Source organism: Ictalurus punctatus, chromosome 3 (genome assembly GCF_001660625.3).
Source record: "Ictalurus punctatus breed USDA103 chromosome 3, Coco_2.0, whole genome shotgun sequence".
Taxonomy (NCBI): Eukaryota; Metazoa; Chordata; class Actinopteri; order Siluriformes; family Ictaluridae; genus Ictalurus; species Ictalurus punctatus.
In genome coordinates, this window is record NC_030418.2 from 15,042,518 (window position 1) to 15,063,899 (window position 21,382).

The following is a 21,382-nucleotide window of genomic DNA, read 5'->3' on the forward strand; positions in this document are numbered from 1 at the left end:
TGTAACTGTTTCATTGTGAACACAAACACACACACACTCTCAGAAAAGAATTACTCAATTTTAGCCACTATCTAGGGTTCATTTGTGGGGAAATCCTTAATAGTAGAACCATTATTTCTCCTAAACGTGGTTACAAGTAGAACACTTTTGAATGCTTTAACCCATCCAAAGAACCCTTGATGAACCCTTTTGTGTCTGGTAATTATTTTCTGTTACTGTTACTAACTGCAATATAAATGTCTTAGGAATTGTCTGCTGCCCAGGATCATTGAGGCCAAATACCTGGACATCATGGACGCACAGCACATGTAAACATGTACACCTCCAAAAAAAAAAAAAAGAACAAAAAAAAAAGGTCTCTGGGAACTGTGTTTTTGAAATGCAAAACTCTGGGAGGAAATATAGACTGATTCTTGTGTTGTACAGCAGACATTCTGGTGAAGCACTGTAACAGGAAAAGAGAGAGAGAGTGAGAGAGAATATAAAGTTTGAAAGGTTGACTATATTCCTGTCTGTTTGAGCTTAGTCAGTCACTGCTTCTCTCACTGTTTTCTCATGCCAAAGCTTCTCTCTTTGGTTAATTTTTATGTACCTCTGTCTCATGATGTGGACCACTCACTTGAGTCATAAAACCATGAAACACACACACTCGCATACATAAAGTGGCAGTTTAATATGATACGGACAGGAAGAGACTGGTGACTGATAAGCTCTTCTCATAGTGTTTCTAATACCATACAAAAGGTCACTGAACAAGTGGAGCGAAGTGAAGCGGATCTATCTGTAGCAATACCTCTTTGACGTTGACAATTCACACGTACAAAAACAAAAAACAAAAAAAACGGACGACCCTTCATTACTTCACTTTCCTTCAGGCGAAGGGTCTCTCTGTCGGCTCCTACATGACGTGAAATCATACCGTCGATCATATACACTCCAAAGTGTTGTGGTGCATATCATCGTTAACCTGAGGTGCATATATTAAGAACAAGTCGAAACAGACCAAAAGAATACACGCACCCTGCTTGATACTGTGTCTCATAGCAATACAGTGATTATAGAATATGAATATTTTAGATATTTCTATGAGAAAAAGATTATTATCGGGGTTGATATATTTCCAGGATACATGGCGACATGTGTTCAGAATGTAACATTAGTTGCTGATGCTTCAGGGATAGGGGAACGGGTTCAGACAGCGAGAGCTATTTTCCACATTCACACTGCAGAACAAACTCTTACTATAAGCTTTGCATATTACAGAACGTCTCCACTGTTTGTCCTCAGAATGCACGGAAACGTGCACGCACACACACACACACACACACACACACACACACACACACACAAAGATAAATGCGAATAGGCATGTACTTATAAACACAAACTAGCATGCTTGCTCATGCACTCTCCCTCCTGGCCCTACTTTACAACATATATGAAAATAAATAAAGCATGGCTTTTATAAGATGCCAAACCTTTTTTTACAATTATAGTTGGAATTTCATGCAAGAGAGAATGAAATTCTCAGTGGAATGCTAGTTTTGTATATTACACCCACACACTCAGCCTTTTCAAAATGTAATTGCCTATGCTGGACACCAGAACAGCTATGAAGCTTTTCATAGAAGACTACAATGGTCTCTCTTGATTTGTTACAGCAATATAACCATTTTCACACCATGCTCAAAAGCTTACAAATAGTCAATCATTGACTATTTTTCTCTAAAAAAAAAAAATCTAATTCCCAAATAAATCTCTCAGAATCGGTGTTTCTAATACTGAGAGACAGACTGACAGACAGGGGACTGAGAGAGAGAGAGAGAGAACGAGTGAACTGTGTTTCTGAAGGATCGATGCACTTGAGGATATACTAGGGATAGGATACAGTGCTGTGAAAAAGTATTTGCCTGATTTCTTCTGTTTTTGTGTATATGTCACACTAAATAATTTTAGATCATCAAACAAAATACAACATAAAACACAGGCAACCTGAGTAAACACACAATACAGTTTTTATTTATTAATTTTTTTATTGAAGCAAAAAAAATAATAAAAAAATCCAACACTTATCGCTAATGTGAAAAACTAATTGCCCCCTTAAACTTAAAATCTGGTTGTGCCTCCTTTAGCAGCAATAGCTGCAACCAAACACTTAACTATAGATAACTGGAGATCAGACTTTCACTTATTTCTTAGTCCTATGCTTTGGATCGTTGACTACATACTTAACTACGTACTTAACTACTTGACTACGTATTGACTACGCAATAAACTCATTATTTACCTTATTCTGAATAAGACAATATTATGATTAAGGTGTTTACATGAGTTGCTTGTAGAATATTCCTTTCATGTTCCTATTTTACATGTTATAGAACATAGATCGATTAACATCACACGTCATTACGTCACCGCGCCACGCCGTCCAAGGTCCCTCCAGAATTTCACGTATCAACATACGTTTTTATTTTTATGAAAGCTTCAAGTGCAGTTAATTATTTGCAATACGTGCAAATAGATGACTGCTTGAAGCCACGGGCTGCATCCAAAACCGCGTACTTACCCACATGATGTTAATAGTGTGAATAAGGTGTGTACGTGTCTATAAATGCACTTCAATAATGTGATTAAAATAGGAATACTCCACATGTCTTAATTCGATTTGCATTTACTTTGAGTATGACTTTAGCCAGATTAAGGTAATCAATAATCACTGTTTACATGGTAGTGTCTTAATCAGAGTATTGTCTTAATGGGGTTAATATCGGATCATTGTCGTCCATGTAAACGTACTGATTGTCTTGCTGCATAATCCAGTTGCGCTTGAGTTTCAATTTACGGATTGAAGACTGGACATTCTCCTTTAGGATTTTCTGGTAGAGAGAATTCATGTTTCCCTCAATTATTGCAAGTCGCCAAGGCCCTGAAGTAGTACAGCATCCCCACACCATCACACTACCACCACCATCTTGACTGTAGGTATGATGTTTTTTTTTGGAATTCGGTGTTTGGTTTATGATCAGTCAGTACGTTTACATGGACAACAATAATCCAATATTAATCCCATTAAGACAATACTCTGATTAAGAAACTACCATGTAAACAGCAATTTTTAATTACCTTAATCCGACTAATGTCATAAACGAAGTAAACAAGAATCAAATTAAGACATGGAGTATTCCTGTTTTATTTGCATTATCGACGTGTATTACAAACATGTAAACACCTTAATCACACTATTAACGTCGTGTGAGATTTCACCGCATTTTGCGACAGGACACGATCACACACGGCAGTGCTTAACCTTTTGATGGCAAACGAGAGCACGGCTGCGTCCGAAACCGTGTAATTACCTACTATATAGTAGGCTAAATACATGTATCTCAGGTACTATACAGTAGGTAATTACGTGGTTTCGGACGCAGCCCACGGTTTCAAGCAGTCGTCACTTTGCACATATAGCATGACAAATAATTAACTGCACTTGAAGCGTTTGTAAAAATAAAAACACCCAAAACTGTATACAGTATGATAACGAAGACGAACTGTAAGTTGTTACGTGAAATTCAGGAGGGAACGTCGGATGGAGTGGTGCTGTGACAATGACGTATGCCGTTAATCGATCTATGTTCTGTAACGTGCAAAACGGGAACATGAAAGGAGTATTCTAAAAGCGACTCATGTAAACACCTTAATTGCAATATTGTTTTATTCAGAATAAGGTCAATAATTAGATTACTGCTGTCCATGTAAACGTAGTCACTGACCCTTATTGATGCAACAGACGCCTGTAAGTCATTTGAGGTTGTCCTTGGCTCTTTTGTGACTTGCGTCAGTAGTTGCTGTGCTCATGGAGGAATTTTGGAAGGTCGGCTGTTGAAAAAGTTCTATTTAAGTGTTGATTTGATTGAACAGGGTTTGCAGTAATCAGGCTTGCTGGTTGCGTCTAGTCCAGCTGAACCCCATTACGAATGAGGTTTCATAGATTTGGGAATTAGTAACTATGGGGCAAATACATTTTCACACAGGCCCAGTTGGTATTGGATAACTTTTTTTTGCTAAAATAAATAACATTTTTATTTAAGAACTGTATTTTATGTTTACTCAGGCTGCCTTTGTTTTATCTTAGATTTTGTTTTAATTTCTGAAACAATTTAGTATGAGATGTACACAAAAACAGAAGAACTCAGGATGGGGCAAATACTTTTTCACAGCACAGTATGTTTTTGAGTTGGATCAGGGCAGGGACAGCACTCCATCCCACAGTGCTGTAGTCCTTCAGCTCTGAAAATGAAAGAGAGAATGTTGTGAATAGTGGACATGTAGCTATAAACTTGAATCTGTAGAGACAAATGACTAAGAATGGCATACGACTAAAGAGTGATCAGGACCGTGGTGTGTTTCACACAGATGTGAGGAAAAGAAAATCAGGAAAGAGGACTAGTGTTAGAATCGTATGCTTTAAGACTGCATGAAAGACTGATATCCAAATGTGTTTTGTTGTTGTTTTAGCCACTAGTCAGTTTGTTTTGTAAAACCCCACACCAATCCTCACTGAATATGATTCCCAACTCTCTCTTTATCTCCTCTGAGACTGTGACAGTATCATCGTAATCCTGAAAAACCTCTGGTGTAAAAACACCCTCCTCCTTGCACACCATTGGACTTTTCTCTCAGTATTTGACTGTAATATTGAAGTATTCAACCTTATTTTGTTATCTTCTTAACTGGATTGGATATGTTGACAGTTTATGTACTGTGCTGGCTTAATATTGTTTCAGAAAATAAGCTTTTTCTTCTTCCAATAATGAATGTATAATGTGTAGATTTTTATATAACATACAAAATCCATTGTCAAAATAATTTTGTCAAACAGATAAGCTAAATTTGTAAACGGCAATATGTTAAAAAAAAAAAAAAAAGATAAATGTTTATCAGAAGGACTATGTGATTTTAAGAAAGGTAATGCTATACACTGAAAACTAGATCATTTCAAGCTGGTTGCCAAATAAAGAGTTATATTGATATACTAGTTTTTCTATGGTTATTATTTAAAAGCATTATTATTATTACTTTTATTGGGCAACATGGTGGGGCTTGGGGGTTCGAATCCCGCCTTTTACCCTGTGTGTGTGGAGTTTGTATGTTCTCCCAGTGCTTCAGAGGTTTCCTCCGGGTACTCTGATTTCCTCCCCAGTCCAAAAACATTTGTTGTAAGCTGATTGACATTCCCAAATTGTCCGTGTGCAATTGTGCCCTGAAATAGGTTGGCACCTTGTCCAGAGTGTCTTCCGCCTTGTGCCCCAAGCTTCCTGGGATATACTCCAGGCTCCCTGCGACCCTGTGAAGGATAAGCAGTACCGAAGATGGATGGATGGATGGTAGCATTGCCACCTCACAGCTCCGGGCTTGATCCTGCTGTCTCTGTAGAGTTTTGTATGTTCTCACTGTGCATAAATGTTTCCTCTGGGTTCTCCGGTTTTCTCCCACCTCCCAGACACAAACTGGTAAATGTTGTGTAAATAGTGTGTCTGTGTGTGTGTGCCCTGCTATATGGTGTATTTCAATGTCACGACTCACAGCAACCCTGACCAGGATGAAGCAAATTAAGATGGCTTATAGTTAAACAATAGTGAATTGTTGTTTTGTTGCTGGAAACATCTACATTTAAAATTTCCAATTTCTTTTGCATTGGATCACCACCAGCAAACACAACTAGGCGGCCCTCTAGTGGTCAAATATATATATTTCAGTTATTAGTCCCGCCCACTGCGGCGTTCCGCTTCATCCTATTGGCGGCACAGTGCGTCAATCAAAAACAATAAATCAGCGCCTGCGTGTTTTTAGTTGTCAATTCAACTTAGAGACGTTTGTTATGGTGTCTGTTCGTACAGGAGTGCTGTTAACTTCGCCGTTAAGCTGAACTGTAGTCTAATATACAGGGTTATTCGGCCATAGTGAGTGTGGCCTGCTGAAGGGTGATGAAGTGGCGGAGGTGGGCTGAGTTCAGCGTGAAATCTACACTCCTCTTTTCCGTGTCTGCACTTCAGTGTCGCTCCTCCTCTTCCTCGCGTCTCTGCGGGGTTCAGCTCGTGTCGGAGAACCGCTGTTACAGTCACACCGCCGAGATGGCTGAAGAGGCGAAGAAACTGGCCGCCTACGCTGCTGTGGACAACCACATACAGGTGAGAGCGAGGGAGGGAGGCACAGAGAGGAGGAGGAGGAGGAAGAGAGAGAGAGAGACAGGAAGAGGAAGGAAGAGAGAGAGAGAGTGTGTCCATAGCTTAGCTTTCTGAGGACGCACTTTGTTCAACAACATTGCTGCAGTGTTTATCTAGTTTAATTCCAGGTAGTGTTTGGTGTTGCCGGAAGCTACTCCTCGTAAACATCCGCATTGGCAGATGCAGCCTGACTTTCCTGTTCTGTAGTTATCTCTCTCCTAGTTCAGGGTCCTGCAGGTCGAACTCCAGCACGAGTTAAAGTCTGTAAGAAGGACCAGGATGTAACAAACACCACTAAAGTGGACTTAACGTTAAACTGGAGTTCAGTTCCCCCCCTGCTTTATCACACTGAGCTGTTGCTGTGCTGAACCTCCCAGTTTAACTCTGGCTAATGCTACGTCCTGGTCCTTCAGAACCCTTTACGTTGTTTACACAATAAAGTTACACATTATTATGTTATGCATTCATACTTCTTAGTCATGAAATGTAACTGTACTGATAGCAGCTGTTGTAGAACAACGCCATGGCAAAGATAATGTACGCCTCGCGTTAGTCTGAAAAGGTGCAGGTTTAGTAGTTCTTTTCCCAGATGTATTCCGACAGCTCCTCCCCACTGCGAATCGCATTGGATAACGTGGGCAGTGGCGGGCCGCTAACTCTGAGCTACCAACCAATCCGGTACAGGAGGCGGGGTTTTGAAACTGATTGGGAAAGGTATCTGAGCACTCATGATCCAGACAGCAGAAAGAAAGAAGGGGGTGCATGTGGGCCTAATACTATTTATATCTAAATCAGTAATTCATTAAATAAGTGTTAATTGTCACGATTGACAAAAACATTTATTTATTTATTTATTTATTTATTTATTTATTTATTTATTTAAAAGGCACTATTTGGTCTGAAATGCTGGGTCAGGATTTGTTTGTTTCCAATCTGGTAAACTGCTTAGTTAGTTTATGCTGTGAAGGTGTGTAATGCTGAAATTGCACAGTCCTAAATTTGAAGAATAAACAATACTGCATTTAATGTTTTGCAAAACATAGCAATAGAAGCTAGCAGAGAGTCAACTCTCGTTGCTACAAAGATCATCAGATGCACAAACTCTATTGGAAAAAGTGGGATCGGTCACCTTTTATTTAAAAAGTTCAGGTTAGCATGTTTGCCTCACACCTCTAGGGTCGGGGGTTCGATTCCCGCCGCTACCCTGTGTGTGTGGAGTTTGCATGTTCTCCCCTGAGCCATGGGGGTTTTCTCCAGGTACTCTGGTTTCCTCCCACAGTCTGGAAACATGCATGGTAGGCTGATTGGCATCTCCAAAGTGTCCGTAGTGTATGAGTGGGTGTGAATGTGTATGTGATTGTGTCCTGCGATGGATTGGCACCCTGTGCCAATTCTTCCCTGCTCCCTGGGATTGGCTCCAGGTTCTCTGCAACTCTGAAGGATAAGCGGTGTTGAAGATGGATAGATGAGAATTCAATTCATTCAAATCATTTTATTTGTGTAGCACTTTTAATAATAGACATCATTTAAAACTCAGCTTTACAGAAATCCTGCTGTAGAGCCGTAATACGAAAACCAGAAAAGACAGTGGGAAGGAAAAACTCCCTGAGACAACATGAGGGAGACAACATGGGAGGAACCAGAAGGGAACTCCTCTTCTTCTGGGTGTCCCCAGATAGGGAGATTTATAAATAATTACACTTTTAGCAATGTACTATAGAGTACTAATTGTATTGAAAATGTAAGGATGATCATCATAGTCTTTATGATTACAGCAGCAGCAGCTCTTAGTCTTTTATGTCAGTCTACAGTGCCCTCTATCTGTATCTTTTGAAGAAATGGTGACCCAGCAATGTTTAGGGTGGGATCTTCCAAAGCAACAGAAAGCAAGTCACAAGTGCTAAAGCGGCAAGTAGAAGTAGTGTTGTCGAGCAGGATCAGGCACCGACATCACGTCGGATTCGCATACAGCTCGATAGAGAGAGAAAACAGCTTATTAGGTATGCTCTTATCCTGCAGTGCTACATTGTGGAAGAGTGCAAGAGGAGACTCTGGTATGACTAGCTATGAATGCAGAAGTAAAAGCGAGAGCCAGAATGTAACACGGGCATGAGTGCGCATAATGTGACTGTTAAACTAATAACAACCCTGAGTTTCTCTGATAAATGAAGAATGTTAAAGACCAACGATTACATACGTTCCAATAACACGTTTCTGCTTCTTTGTGTACCAGAACAACCAGGTGGTGGGAGTGGGGAGCGGCTCCACCATAGTCTATGCTGTGGACAGACTGGGTAAGACCTGGCGCATGCGGATAATGCTGTGTTTGAGGCGAAGTTGTAACTTGTAATTCCAACCGACAAAACCCACCTCAACTACCTCCTCAACTACCACGTCCTACTCCATTTACAGAGTGGCGTTAAATCGACATAGCCGTACACAATGCGAACACAGTAAAGTCCCAGCCCCTCCACTTTAAAGTTAGTTTATAGCAGTATTGGCTTTAGATCAGTTAATATACAGACACGGTACTAGGTTAAATGTTTACAACCAACCATACTAATCACTGTTTTGAGAAGGTAGTCACCAACATTTGAGTCATCACTAACGTAAGCCAGCTTGCTTGTTTCTCAGTTTCTCGCTATTGTCTGCCGGCTAGCTTGTCATTGCTGTATGACTTTATTACAACTTGCAAATTACCACTTACAAAGCACCAAGAACTCAGCATTATACCTAAGGCATCAATTATATGTTCTCACTTAATTGTCCTAATTTTTAATACTTTTTTTTTTTTTTTTTTTTTTGTAGCTGAGCGCGTAAGGCAGGAGAAGTTGAAAATTGTGTGCATTCCTACGTCGTTCCAGGTCAGTGCATACAAGTTACTCAGAAGCAGATGTAATACTAGTATTGTAACACCTCATGGTAATGATGAAGGTTAATCTGCTGTCTCCTCTTTGCCTCAGGCTCGTCAGCTGATTCTGCAGCATGGCCTGTCTCTGTCAGATTTAGACAGACACCCAGACGTGAGTTAATCACAACCCAGGCATGACAGCACTTAGTATACACAGACATGTCTCATGTACTGCAGATAAGTTATGCCTCTGTAGGGCAAAATGCATTAAAACGCTGTTACAAAGAAGAGTAAATATATAGCACATTTGAAACTTTCAAATGAAACTAAGAAAGCGTTTTTGTATGTGTTTCGTAGCTGGATGTAGCAATCGACGGAGCTGATGAGGTGGATGATTCACTCACTCTTATCAAAGGAGGCGGGTAAGGAGCGTGAGATCAGATTTTGGCCACAGATATTCCTGTTAAGGTTATTTTGATGGTTGCAAACATTCAGGTTGAATCTGTCAATAAAGATCTACATTTCAGAACTAGTGTCAACAGGGTTTGCAGATGGTGCTGAAATAGCTTGTGAAGCATGTGAAGAAGTGCTTACATTAAAGATAGACATTTTGTATGTATGTATATATAAAATATATTAATATAGTCACTGATTTTAAGAAGGAAAAAAAAACCCAACTCCCAACATTTTGGCTAGAGGTCAACCGATAGTGGATTTTTACTAATAACTAAGTTGGGCAGTACCTGCCAATATCTGATTGATCAACTGCTAGTTTTTAAAATTGATATGGAATGAAAACATAACACTCAAAAGTAAAATATTGCTGAACTTTTATTATAAAAATAAACCGCACTGACGGTAATGTACTGTACGTTTTAAAACGAAGTAAATATTAAAGTAAATAAAGCATATTCATCCAAGCAGAACCAGCAAGTAACACTTGAAATAACAAATGGAAGTAGAGACATCCAAAATGAATCAAAAACACTACAAATAACACCACAAAATTTGTCCGCTACAGTTTTTATTTCGCCTCTAGTGTGCACTCGCGTACCATATAATGACAGCGGACCACTTCTCAGCCGCTCCAGCGAGGGACACAGCTGGGAAAAACTGTCGGTGTGGATTTTTGCCGATGTTTGGCACACAAACTATATTGAATATCCATCAGCAGTTCTCTATCTACACACACACCCAGCTGTCTTGCACCTGACACTCACATTACCTGATTAAGTAATGAAATAATTCATGATGCCTGGAGTGTGTAATCTAGCCTGCCTAGAAAATGAGGCATCTCTTATGTAGTTCTCGAGAACAGAATTCTATTGCTTGAAGAAAACGTACTGGAATTTCCTTTTTATACATCCATTTTAACAGTGTATAAGCATCCTAAAAGCTTTCTGACACCACAATAACTTTCTCTTCTCCCCTCCTCCCTTTCTTTGCCAAACGTCAGAGGATGCTTGACTCAGGAGAAAATTGTAGCCGGCTGTGCCAAACACTTCATCGTCATTGCTGACTACAGGTAAAAAAAAAACAAAAAAAAAAACGTCTCTCTCTCTCTCAGGAATTCAGTGTAAATTGTCAGCTACGGTATTTCAAAAACTAATCAATACATTTAATCAGTCACACTGTCAGTGTAGCTTCGTGTTAGAAGGAAAGTAAAGCTTTGTGAGGATTAAGGATTGCTTATTCAGTTTTAAACTTTCAAAGTGGTGCTGAGCAGTTTGTGATGGTTCATTTCCTGCGTGGACAGGAAGGACTCGAAGGCGCTGGGGCAACAGTGGAAGAAAGGCGTGCCGGTTGAAGTGGTCCCTATGGCGTACGTGCCTGTGTCCAGGGCCATCACTCGGCGCTTTGGTGGGGAAGCTGTGCTGAGGATGGCTATCAGTAAAGCGGTGAGCCTTTGTGATGGAGAAAATACTACTGTGACATTATTCATAGATAAGTGCTGATTAAAGCCTGGTTTTTACTTGGCGTGTGATGCGTGTTCACGTACTGTCCTTCATACCTGATGTAGCTTAAAAAAAAAAAAACATATCTACCAGATGGCACGCCAGACCCGAAAACCTTAGTGTTTGTATTTAGAGATTTCCTGCCAACTGTTCTGGGACATGGAGATGTTAAACATGCAGGCAGGCACTGTTTTTTTTTTTTTTTTTTTTTTTCTTTCTTCCACTGTTGTCATTAACTATGCTTCAAACTGAAAACTATGACCTCACATTTCTAAGTATTTCACAAGCCACAAGATTCAGAATATCGGTACGCAAAACGTTTTTTTTTTTTGGTAGATTTGAAAGCTACATGAGAGAAGCAGAACAGGGAAGTCAATGCTCAAAAAAGGTCTAGAATAGTACGCAATTTGAAACATGGTCACAGAGTATTTACATTGACGCAGCACGATGGTCACATGTCATGTTAATTCTTTCAGCCACGCACAATTGTCGAACGCATGCACGTTGTGAGTGGCTGCCTTTTTGCTGGTATATTCGAGTAGTATAAACTTTGACGTAAGACAAACGATCAGTGCAAGAGTGCATATGTTTAAAAAAAAGAACAAAGTGCACTCAACACAGATTCATGGCTGCGCAGACGTTTATATCTAGTCGTTTTACATGTGAGGCAGATTACAGTCAAAGCGAGCAGTTCAGGGTTTGAAATCGCAGCCTTAAAATCGAAAGCACAGTATGTTCAGTCTTTTCCTTAAGTGAGCTGTATGTCCTGTACCTGAGGCCATCGCTGTGTCTGAAATCATTCTCTCACACACTATGCATTGTGGGTAGTAATATAATGATCTATCCAGGAAATCGCATTTGTCAGCTGAGAATGTGGACAACACTACAAAATGTGGAAAATAGGGAATACATTCAGACATGGCACGTATTTGTTGCTGTGTTTTGCTGTTTTGTGTTTGTACACTGTGTGCACATGGATGTAAACAGGAAGTACTTCGCTGAGGAATGTGTGCATTCGACTTATCAAATTTTTGACTTTGGCGCGATCGACAGACAAAGTGGGAGATGCATCATGATGAGTGATGTTTGTTTTCCTCCACAAACTGTGAACTGCATAGACAGTGTTTTAGATTTAACAAGCGAGTATGTCTGTATGTTGATTGATCCTAAAGCAAATGCTTGTTTATGCAGCATAACTCATTTAAAGGAAACTAGTGCTAGTTTGTTTACTGCTGATGCTGTGAGCAGACAAGTAGATTTGATGTCGCTCTGTAAATAATTTGGGAATTTGGAGCCGAGGGCGTGTGTGGTGTGGTTTTTTTTTTTTTTTTTTTTTTTTTTTTTTTTTTTTTTTTTTTTTTCTCCCCCCTTTCTTTTTTTTTTTTTTCCCTCCCTCTATGGCTTTTACTTTTTACTTTTTGGTTGGAGATCGTGAATTGCAAGTCGTGACCTTCGAACGCAGCATTAGCTGAAACATTTTCTAGCAGTTCCATGTGACAAAAAAGCAATGGGAGAAAGAAATTATTGATGTGGTGGCATTTCATATTGCAAAAGACATTTACTCTGTCGAGAAAGAAGGGTAAGGGCACCATCTATAGAAGATATATAATATCCTTGGTTTAAAAGAACCATTGTTTGCACTAGTTGCTATACAGCGGTGCTTGAAAATTTGTGAACCCTTTAAGATTTTCTGTATATCTGCATAAATGTGGCCTAAAACATTGAGATTTTCACACAATTCCTAAAAGTAGACAAAGAGAACCCGATTAAACAATTGAGACAAAAGTATTAAGTTAAACTCCAATATTTCATATCTGTGAGTAGCAAAAGTATGTGAACTTCTAGGATTAGCAGATAATTTGAAGGTGTAATTAGAGTCAGGTGATTTCAGTCAATGGGATGACAATCAGTTGTGAGTGAGCACCCTGTTTTATTTAAAGAACGGGGATCTATCAGAGTCTGATCTTCACAACACATGTTTGTGGAAGTGTATCATGGCACAAACAAAGAAGATGTCTGAGGACCTCAGAAAGAGTTGTTGATGCTCATCAGGCTGGAAAAGTTTGCAAAACCATCTGTAAAGTGTTTGGACTCACATTCACATTCAGACAGATTGTGTACAAATGGAGGAAATTCAAGACCATTGTTTCCTTCCCCAGGAGTGATGAACCAGCAAAGATCACTCCAAGAGCAAGACGTGTAATAATCCTCAAGGTCACAAAGGAACCCAGGGTAACTTCTAAGCAAATAAAGGCCTCTCTCACATTGACTAATGTTTGAATTCTGAAGGAAAATCTCAGAACATCTGTACGTGATCTGAATCTCAAGAGAAAGTGGGTTATTCAGTAATACCACAACCCTAATCACAAGTCGTTCTACCAAAAAATGGTTAAAGAAGAATAAAGTTACTGTTTTGGAATGGCGAAGTCAACGTCCTGACCTTAATCCAACAGAAATGTTGTGGAAGGACCTGAAGCAAGCAGTTCATGTGAGGAAACCCACCAACATCCCAGAGTTGAAGCTGTTCTGTACTGAGGAACGGGCTAAAAATCCTCCAAGCCGATGTACAGGACTGATCAACAGTTACCGCAAATTTTTAGTTACAGTTATTGCTACACAAGGGGCTCACACCAGATACTGAAAGCAAAGGTTCACATACTTTTGCCACTCACAGATATGTAATATTGGACCATTTTCCTCAATAAATAAATGACCAAGTATAATATTTTTTGTCTCATTTGATTGAGCTCTTTTTACCTACTTTTAGGACTTGATGATGTTTTATGTCATATCTATGCATAAATATACAACATTCTAAAGGGTTCGCAAACTTTCAAGCACCACTGTAAATCTACATTTTCCATTCAAATAAAAAAACACTTTGTTTGAAATAAATAATTTTTTCAATTGCATTAATAACAACAAACAAGTGAAAGTTGTAATCGAAATCGAGACTCGTTCAGAAATCTGGTTGGGAAATAAAGCCCTCAGCAGAATGACCTTCAATCAGACACTTATCTTTAACCTGAGCTCCTTGACCCAGCTGTGTTTACACATGCTTATCTTTTCCTCCTTCAGAGTGTGTAGCAATATATGTCTATTTTCCAGAGGCATTGAAATGTAGCCGTGAAAGGCTCAAAAAACAGTTACAAAAATTGGTCAATTTATTTCTCATCTTCAGTGGGTTTTTTTTTTTTTTACATAGGCAGAAAGCGGAATTGGGTTTGAATAAATATATTATCAATACACAGTGATATCAAGTCTCTCATTCCATTTTAAAACATAGTGCAGTGACTGACTTCACGCATTTTCGTGGCCAGCAGGCTGATGGAGTTTGCAACAAATTATTTCTTCTTTCTTCTGTCTAGTCAAATGCATATTCCTTGTCTCTGTGATGTCGTTGAATTTGGCCAGTGTCATATTTAATTACTATCGTTTTAACTGATTTTGTGCAGAATGAAGCGTCACATGGCTGAATCGCCATGTAGTAACTAAAACTGATTTGTGTTCATTGGTTAGTGTTTGGGTGAAGTAGCACCACTCAGATTGTGTCTCACCTCCTGTTGTGCTGCTCCACTTATATCAACACAGGAACATCTCATTTTTGCCCTCGGCAACTGGGCAGGATCTGGGGGAAAAAAAAACTTATGCCTACCCAAATTAGCAAAACACCCATGTTTATCGTGATTCATCACTGAATATCACTTTCATCCAATCATCCACACTTCATGATTTGCTTCTCTTTAGCCCACTGTAACCTTGTTTTCTTCTGTTTAGGTGTTTTCGTTCAGTTTTCTATACATAAATCCCATTTCATTCAGTTGATTTCTTACAGTTCTGTCACAAACATTGACTTGTGTTTCCGCCCATTTGTTTTTCCGTTTGTTTTGTAGTGTATTTTCTAATTTCAAGGCATATTGCTTTGAATTTTCTATCCTGACGCTTGCCATCTTCATTGGTCTACCTGTATGTTTTCCTTTTATAACCTTCCCATTTTGTTTATACCTATACCAAATTTTAGACTTTAGACTTAATCTTTTGCCACACTCCATGTTGGATTTCCTTCTTGAAGGTTTTATAATCCTTTCCATTGTTTCAACTGACAGCTCTCTTGTTGGGACCATGTTTCCTTTCAAAAAGGTCTGTAAGCACTCTCTTTTAACTGCAGACTAATTAGCATTTTTAGACTTGTGCTGGTATTTGTTTTAGAAATGCAAATTACTGTGCAAAAATACAATTAAATACAATACAATGTAAAATACAATTAAAGTGATTCCATATTTTTTTCCTCTACTTGATCTGTAAAAAATTGCATTAATTCAACTGATTTCATTTAACTTGTTTGAGGCCTGTTTCACGAAGACAGAATGTTCAGCTATTAAACAAAAAATGCTTTATGTCATATGTGCTTTGTTTATTGGCTACAAAGTGTGGTGATTCCATAATTTTGCCAGGGGTTGTATACCAGGGGTATACATACATTCATAAAGTGCTCTGTAAGCATATGTATTAGGAACACTATACTAATACTGGGTAGAGTTTGCTCCTAAAACAGCCTCAGTTCCTCATGGCATGGATTCCACAAGATATTGGAAATATTCCTTTGAGATGTTGGCATGATTGCATCCTGTAATTCCTACAGATTTTTCTGGTGCACTTTCATGCTGTGAATCTCCCGTTCTACCACATCCTAAAGATCTGGTGACTGGGCAGGCCACTGAAGAACACTGAACTCATTGTCATGTTCGTAAAACAACTTTTGCTTTGTGACATGGTGCATGATCATGCTGGGAGTAGCCATTAGAAGATAGGTAAATTGTGTCCAAGAAGCACATGGCCAGCAATAATACTCAAATAGGCTGTGGCATTTAAGTGATGATTGATCGGTATTAATGAGCCCCAAAGTGTGCCAAGAAAACATTCTCCACACCATTACACCACCTCTGCCTGGACTGTTGACACAAGGCAGGTTGGGTCCATAGAGTCATGCTGTTGGTGCCAAATTCTGACCCAACAATATGTGTGCCTCAGCAGAAATCGAGATTCATCAGATCAGGCTATGTTTTTTTTTTTTTTCCAGTCTTCACCTGTCCAGTTTTGGTGAGCCTGTGTCCACTGCAGCCTCAGCTTTCTGTTCTTAGCTGACAGAAGTAGAACCTGCCATGGTCTTCTGCTATTGAAGTCCATCCTCCTCAGTGTTCAACATGTCATGCATTCTAAAAAGCTTTTCTGCTCACTATGATTGTACAGAGTGGTTATCTGAGTTACTGTAGCCTTTCTGTCAGCTCCAACCAGTCTGGCCGTTCTCTGTTGTACTCTCATCAACAAGCTGTTTCCATCCACAGAACTGCCACTCACTGAATGTTTTTTTCTTTATTGCACCATTCTACAAACTTTGTGTGTGAAAATCAGCAGTTACAGAAATACTCACAGCCCAACAGCCCATTTGGCATCAACAATAATGCCATGGTCAAATCACATTTTCCCCCATTCTGACGGTTTATGTGAACATTACCATAACATTTTTTTTGTCTCATTTTGACCAGTAGATCTATTATTTTTTATATTTTTAAACATAATGGAATGATAATGATAATGAGTCTTTATTAATCACATATGCATATGCACGGTGAAATTATTTTCTTCGCATATGCCAGCATGTTAGGAAGCTGGGGTCAGAGTGCAGGGTCAGCCATGATACAGCACCCCTGGAGCAGAGAGGGTTAAGGGCCTTGCTCAAGGGCCCAACAGTGGCAGCCTGGCAGTGCTGGGGCTTGAACCCCTGACCTTCAGATCAGTAACCCAGAGCCCTAACCGCCAAGCCGCCACTGCCCCAGAACAATATTTTCCCTAGAAAAATGTACTTGTGGTATTTTTCTTTAAAATAAATGCCACTTCATTTGACATTGCAATGCAGTGAAATGAATTTGAAAGTGTGGCTTAAGTGTCCAAATACTTTTTTGGGGGCCACTGTGTGTGATAGAAGAAGAACAGGTGCACCTCTCTCTCAGGTTAAGAGGAAAATATATATATATATATATATATATATATATATATATATATATAATATAAACTCACCTAGAAGCATGTTTCAGCTGCCCTTTATCAGATTATGGCCATGTATTCTGACCAAAAACTGAAGTTTGTAGTTTAATAAATTCTATTTGCAGGTAAGAGCTGCATTTTTTTTTTCTTCTTCTTCTTTTTTTCCTTCTTCTCCCAAGCATGTTATGGTGACATTCACTCTATGCACTGTGTCATTGCTTCAGGGCCCTGTGGTGACCGATAACAGTAACTTCATCCTCGACTGGAAGTTTGAGCATGCTCAGAACTGGAAAGAGGTCAACACTGCCATCAAAATGATCCCAGGTCAGTTCAGTCAGTAACTCGCCGTTACTATTAGGAACCATTACAGTTGAACCATGTAGCATGGAGTCTCATCGTAGGCATAAAAAGCTATTGAACACGAGGTGCTGTTCAAGTCAGCTCTTTGGGTTGAACCCATGTACACAAAACGTCTGTAGTGTATCCCATTGTGTAGTTTGCACTATGGACATGTATGTATGCATGTATGCATGTATGCATGCTTAGTTTCTCCTGCAAAGGTATTTTGCAAAATCACCTTTGAGAAATTAGTCTATCCCGTTCATGTTTATTACACTCATTATTGTATTTCATACATGCTTCTCAACTACATACGACATGATCTGGAATGTGACCTTGAAGGCAATTTAAATGAAAGATAAAAGCCCCAACAAACACCAGTTATAGGGGCTATCTTATTCTGTAAGTAAATATTTTTAGAATCCAGAGCACTTGTTCAAAGCACTTACAACAGACCGAGTTTGTACTCTGTGACAGTGTGAGGCTCGACCATCAGGAGGATCATTAAAGATGTCCTCAAACCCAATGGACTCCTCAGTCGATTGTGTGCTGTGTGAATCTGCAGTGCGAGTTAGAAAGAAATGAGCCCCAGTCTCTGCTCCGTACATGGTTCTTCTCAGGGAGCAACATAAACTCAACCTTTCAACATCTCAGTATTGTTCATGTTTCCACAAAAGAAAATTATAATCCACTTCAGGCCATTTATTAACAGCCTAGCCCCGTTTTTACCAGCTGGACTGTCTTTTTATTTTTTTATTTTTTTTTATTTTTCCCCGGCATCATCAGATGGAGGCACCATTATGTTTGAATGTTTATGCCCCCTCTTCACAGACAGATCCAGTGACTTGTCTGTTTCTCTGTAGGTGTTGTGGAGACCGGCCTGTTTGTGGGAATGGCTGAGAAAGTATACTTTGGGATGGAAGATGGAAGTGTGAAGGTCAGAGATGCTCCAGTGAACTGAAGAGAAACAGCAAGCTCTGTCCTTTCCTGTCCTTGAAACCTCAAGTGCCAGTGCAGTGTGCGCGCACGCACACACACACACACACACACACACACACACACACACACACACACACACAGCGCCAGCTCTTTGTGTAGTCTACTAGGAGTAGCAAGAGCCCCTGCTGGCGATGCGGTACACCACTAGAACATTCCTTATAATCTTGTAGGTTTGTGTATATGTGTTATGTGAAATTATAAGAGGGTTTAGATCAGGGGTGTCCAATCTTATCAAAAAGGGCCGGTGTGGGTGCAGGTTTTCATTCCAACCAAGCAGAAGCCACACCTGAGCCGATTGAAACCTAAGCTCAACTGATTAAGCAGGTGGAATCATGTGTGGCTCCTGCTTGGTTGGAATGAAAACCTGCACCCACACCGGCCCTTTGCTTTGCGGATAAGCTCGAACACCCCTGGTTTAGATGTTCTACATATTCTTTATTGTTTTCTCAGTATTTCGTTGATTTTTCATCCTGTTATTGTCACAGTTTGAGTAAATGTTGAATCATCCTGGGCTTTGTTCAAGACGTAGTGCAGCCTGAACAACTAAATAGATTAAGCCCAGTCTAACTCATCATTATTCACTGAAGACCTGGGAAAATGCCTCTTTTGTGTTTCTCACACACTGATCTCTGTGCCTCCTGCATCCTTTCAGTCTTTTTCTCCAAGTTGTTGCCTATTTTCAGTGTTACTTTTGTTGAAAATTAACCAAAGCATAATAGCCATCTGCTCATATAAAGTTATTCTGCAGGTAAATACTATTTACTACATAGTAATACTAGTATCAATACACCAACATGCATGTGTTTTACGATTTCTGTTTTCTTTAGTTTTGTTCAGTTTGCAGTTTTCACGGTCGAATCATCGTCTGTAGATTGTTGTGACTTAAAAATTTTATTTTAAATAAATTGTTCTCACATTTGTGTAGTTTGAGCGGTTTAGACAGTTTGTTGATGCTCATGTTTCAGGATGAACCACATGCCAACGAATTTAAATGAATTGTATTTTATTTGTAAACTTTTTAGTGTGCTCAACCTATCAGGCCTTACCTTTACACACACTCTGCTGTGTGTAATATTAAAACAGATGTTTAACATCTGGAATGGGCATTATGAGTTTGAGATTACATAGGATTTTACACACCAGCTTTCTTTTCTTTTCTTTTTTTTTGAGGACATTTTGTTACCAACATTACTGTGATGTTTAGGTTTTGAATTATGACCAGAATCCTAAACTGTTATGCTCTTGACTGGAGACAAATATATTAAAAGAGGACTGTTGATCTAAGAACTGACTAGCGTGTGTTGTTTTTTGTTTAAACGCAGATATTGTTCATAGTTAGTCACAAGATTGTTGCTTATGATGTTTAATTATTCCGTCAAATGGCCACAAGAGGGCAGCACAAGTTGTGTGTGTTAATGGCAAATCTGGTTTAAACGCAGCATTTACTCTTAAGGTGCTGTCATTTTTAAAGACACGTTTGCATAAAACTTCCCGTTATAGCTTATTAAGTACACCGTTTTACTTCCTCGCTTCTTAAATAACTGAAGTATCGCGGCGCCGATTTGTTCCGAAAACCCAATGTTAAGTAAAGTGTAGATAGTTTCATTAAGGCACGCTGTACCTGTGTATTTTAATGTAGGACAAGGCTTTTTAAAAACGCGTTTGGTTAGTGTTTAAACCTCATTAGGCTCACAGAGCGTTCATGAACTTTTATGTTTCGAAGAGCCGGAAAAGGAAATGTCAAACTTCTGTCAGTAAACAAGTGGCCACGTCGCTCTTTCCATCCGCGTACTTTTCATCTCATCCGCTTTAGACCCGCCCCCTGCTTTGATTGACAGAGTGTAGATACAACCAGCTTCTCCTGTGTGTCTTTCACGGCGAATGTAAACGCATTAATTTTCTCTCTGGTCCAATCATATTCCTTTCTTTAAATAACGGACACGCCGCCGCCGCCTCACCGTTTTCTCTGTTCGGCTCTGGTCCGGGACGCGTCTGCAGGTTTGACTGACAGCACAGCAGCCAATAATATTGTCTGTTTGGGTGGGCGGATGTTTTGGCAGACTGACACTTGTGTCACCCAATCAGATTCTGCTTAGTGGACACGCTAGTGTGGATTGACGTACACGCGCAGCTATCGGAGCGCAGTGTTCAGCTTCACGCACAGCAGCCCATTTTGCGTGTCCAATCGGGGTGTGGAGACGGAGTGGGCGGGGCGTTACTAAGGCACCGCCGACTGCAGGTAGAACGCCAATAACATGGTGCCTCAGCGACTTGTCTGTTTACGCCAAGAAACGGGGAACAGATAGTTGCTGGAAAACGTTTAAATGTGGTTGTTTTGCTTTGTAAACCGCGCAAAGCTATTTTAGAGTGTTTTATTATTTATTTTAAAATTTGATTTCACATTTTCGGTTATGGGATTGCTTGTGTACTGATGTGTCACTTGTCCCAATGGAAAGGGGGCTTCGCTTTGGCAACGTGGGCATATCCCTTGTGCTGTTGTTGATGCTGAGAGCTGTGAGTGTGACAACTGTGCAGTTGAACTCTCTGTCCCGGACAGAGCTGGAGACAGCAGACACGGTGATGGAGAGCAGCATCGGGGACGCCACGGTGGAGGACGACGAGAGCAGCTCGGCTGGAGACAGCGAGGAACCTGCCGGAGACAGCGACACAAACTTCCACCAACACGGCAGGTAAGAACCATGCCGAACCCGGTCCCTCACCCCATCTCTCTACTCAACTCCAGTCAGCTTTAATCTTAGTGGTGACGACCAGCAACACTGTTCAACTTCCCGGAAGTTTGTTAGCGAGCGCGCGGAGCGTCAAAAGCTGAGGTAACCTTAGCTCACGTTAGCTCAGTCTCTCCTCATGACCGTTACCGCAGCGTCCTCAGCGCCAAAACACTCTCTACACTCTCTACACGCCCATTACCACAAACACTACCACTACAAGTTCACTCAACACCTTTATAG

The 21,382-nt window shown here is 40.0% G+C and overlaps 3 protein-coding genes across 7 annotated transcripts in view; all 3 read left to right on the forward strand.

The window, feature by feature from the left end:
• Positions 1-5,028, forward strand: part of slc4a11 (solute carrier family 4 member 11) — a 74,289-nt gene extending 69,261 nt beyond the window's left edge. For all 4 annotated transcript variants that reach the window (XM_053679634.1, XM_053679635.1, XM_053679636.1 and 1 more), the window contains one exon: positions 246-5,028. In XM_053679634.1, the coding sequence (XP_053535609.1) occupies positions 246-312 (67 nt within the window). In that variant the 3' untranslated portion in view covers positions 313-5,028. The remainder of the gene's footprint in view (positions 1-245) is intronic.
• Positions 5,029-5,835: 807 nt separating this feature from the next.
• On the forward strand, positions 5,836-19,700 carry rpia (ribose 5-phosphate isomerase A (ribose 5-phosphate epimerase)). The gene is made up of 9 exons (XM_017464265.3): positions 5,836-6,188; positions 8,458-8,518; positions 9,033-9,088; positions 9,188-9,247; positions 9,433-9,497; positions 10,532-10,600; positions 10,832-10,973; positions 17,300-17,399; positions 18,278-19,700. The coding sequence occupies exons 1-9, from the start codon at positions 5,985-5,987 to the stop codon at positions 18,373-18,375; spliced, it is 855 nt and encodes a 284-aa protein (XP_017319754.1). The 5' UTR covers positions 5,836-5,984; the 3' UTR covers positions 18,376-19,700.
• A 938-nt stretch (positions 19,701-20,638) lies between these two features.
• Positions 20,639-21,382, forward strand: part of eif2ak3 (eukaryotic translation initiation factor 2-alpha kinase 3) — a 40,293-nt gene continuing 39,549 nt past the window's right edge. For both annotated transcript variants that reach the window (XM_017464689.3, XM_017464690.3), the window contains exon 1: positions 20,639-21,103. In XM_017464689.3, coding sequence (XP_017320178.1) covers positions 20,862-21,103 — 242 coding nt within the window. In that variant the 5' untranslated portion in view covers positions 20,639-20,861. The remainder of the gene's footprint in view (positions 21,104-21,382) is intronic.

Excerpts from the sequence above, each read along its gene's own strand:
- rpia (XM_017464265.3), top strand. The coding sequence starts at position 5,985 with ATGAAGTGGCGGAGGTGGGCTGAGTTCAGCGTGAAATCTACACTCCTC. Across the intron at positions 6,189-8,457 it reads CTGTGGACAACCACATACAG|AACAACCAGGTGGTGGGAGT; the intron begins GTGAGAGCGAGG and ends TTTGTGTACCAG. Across the intron at positions 9,248-9,432 it reads ATTTAGACAGACACCCAGAC|CTGGATGTAGCAATCGACGG; the intron begins GTGAGTTAATCA and ends TGTGTTTCGTAG.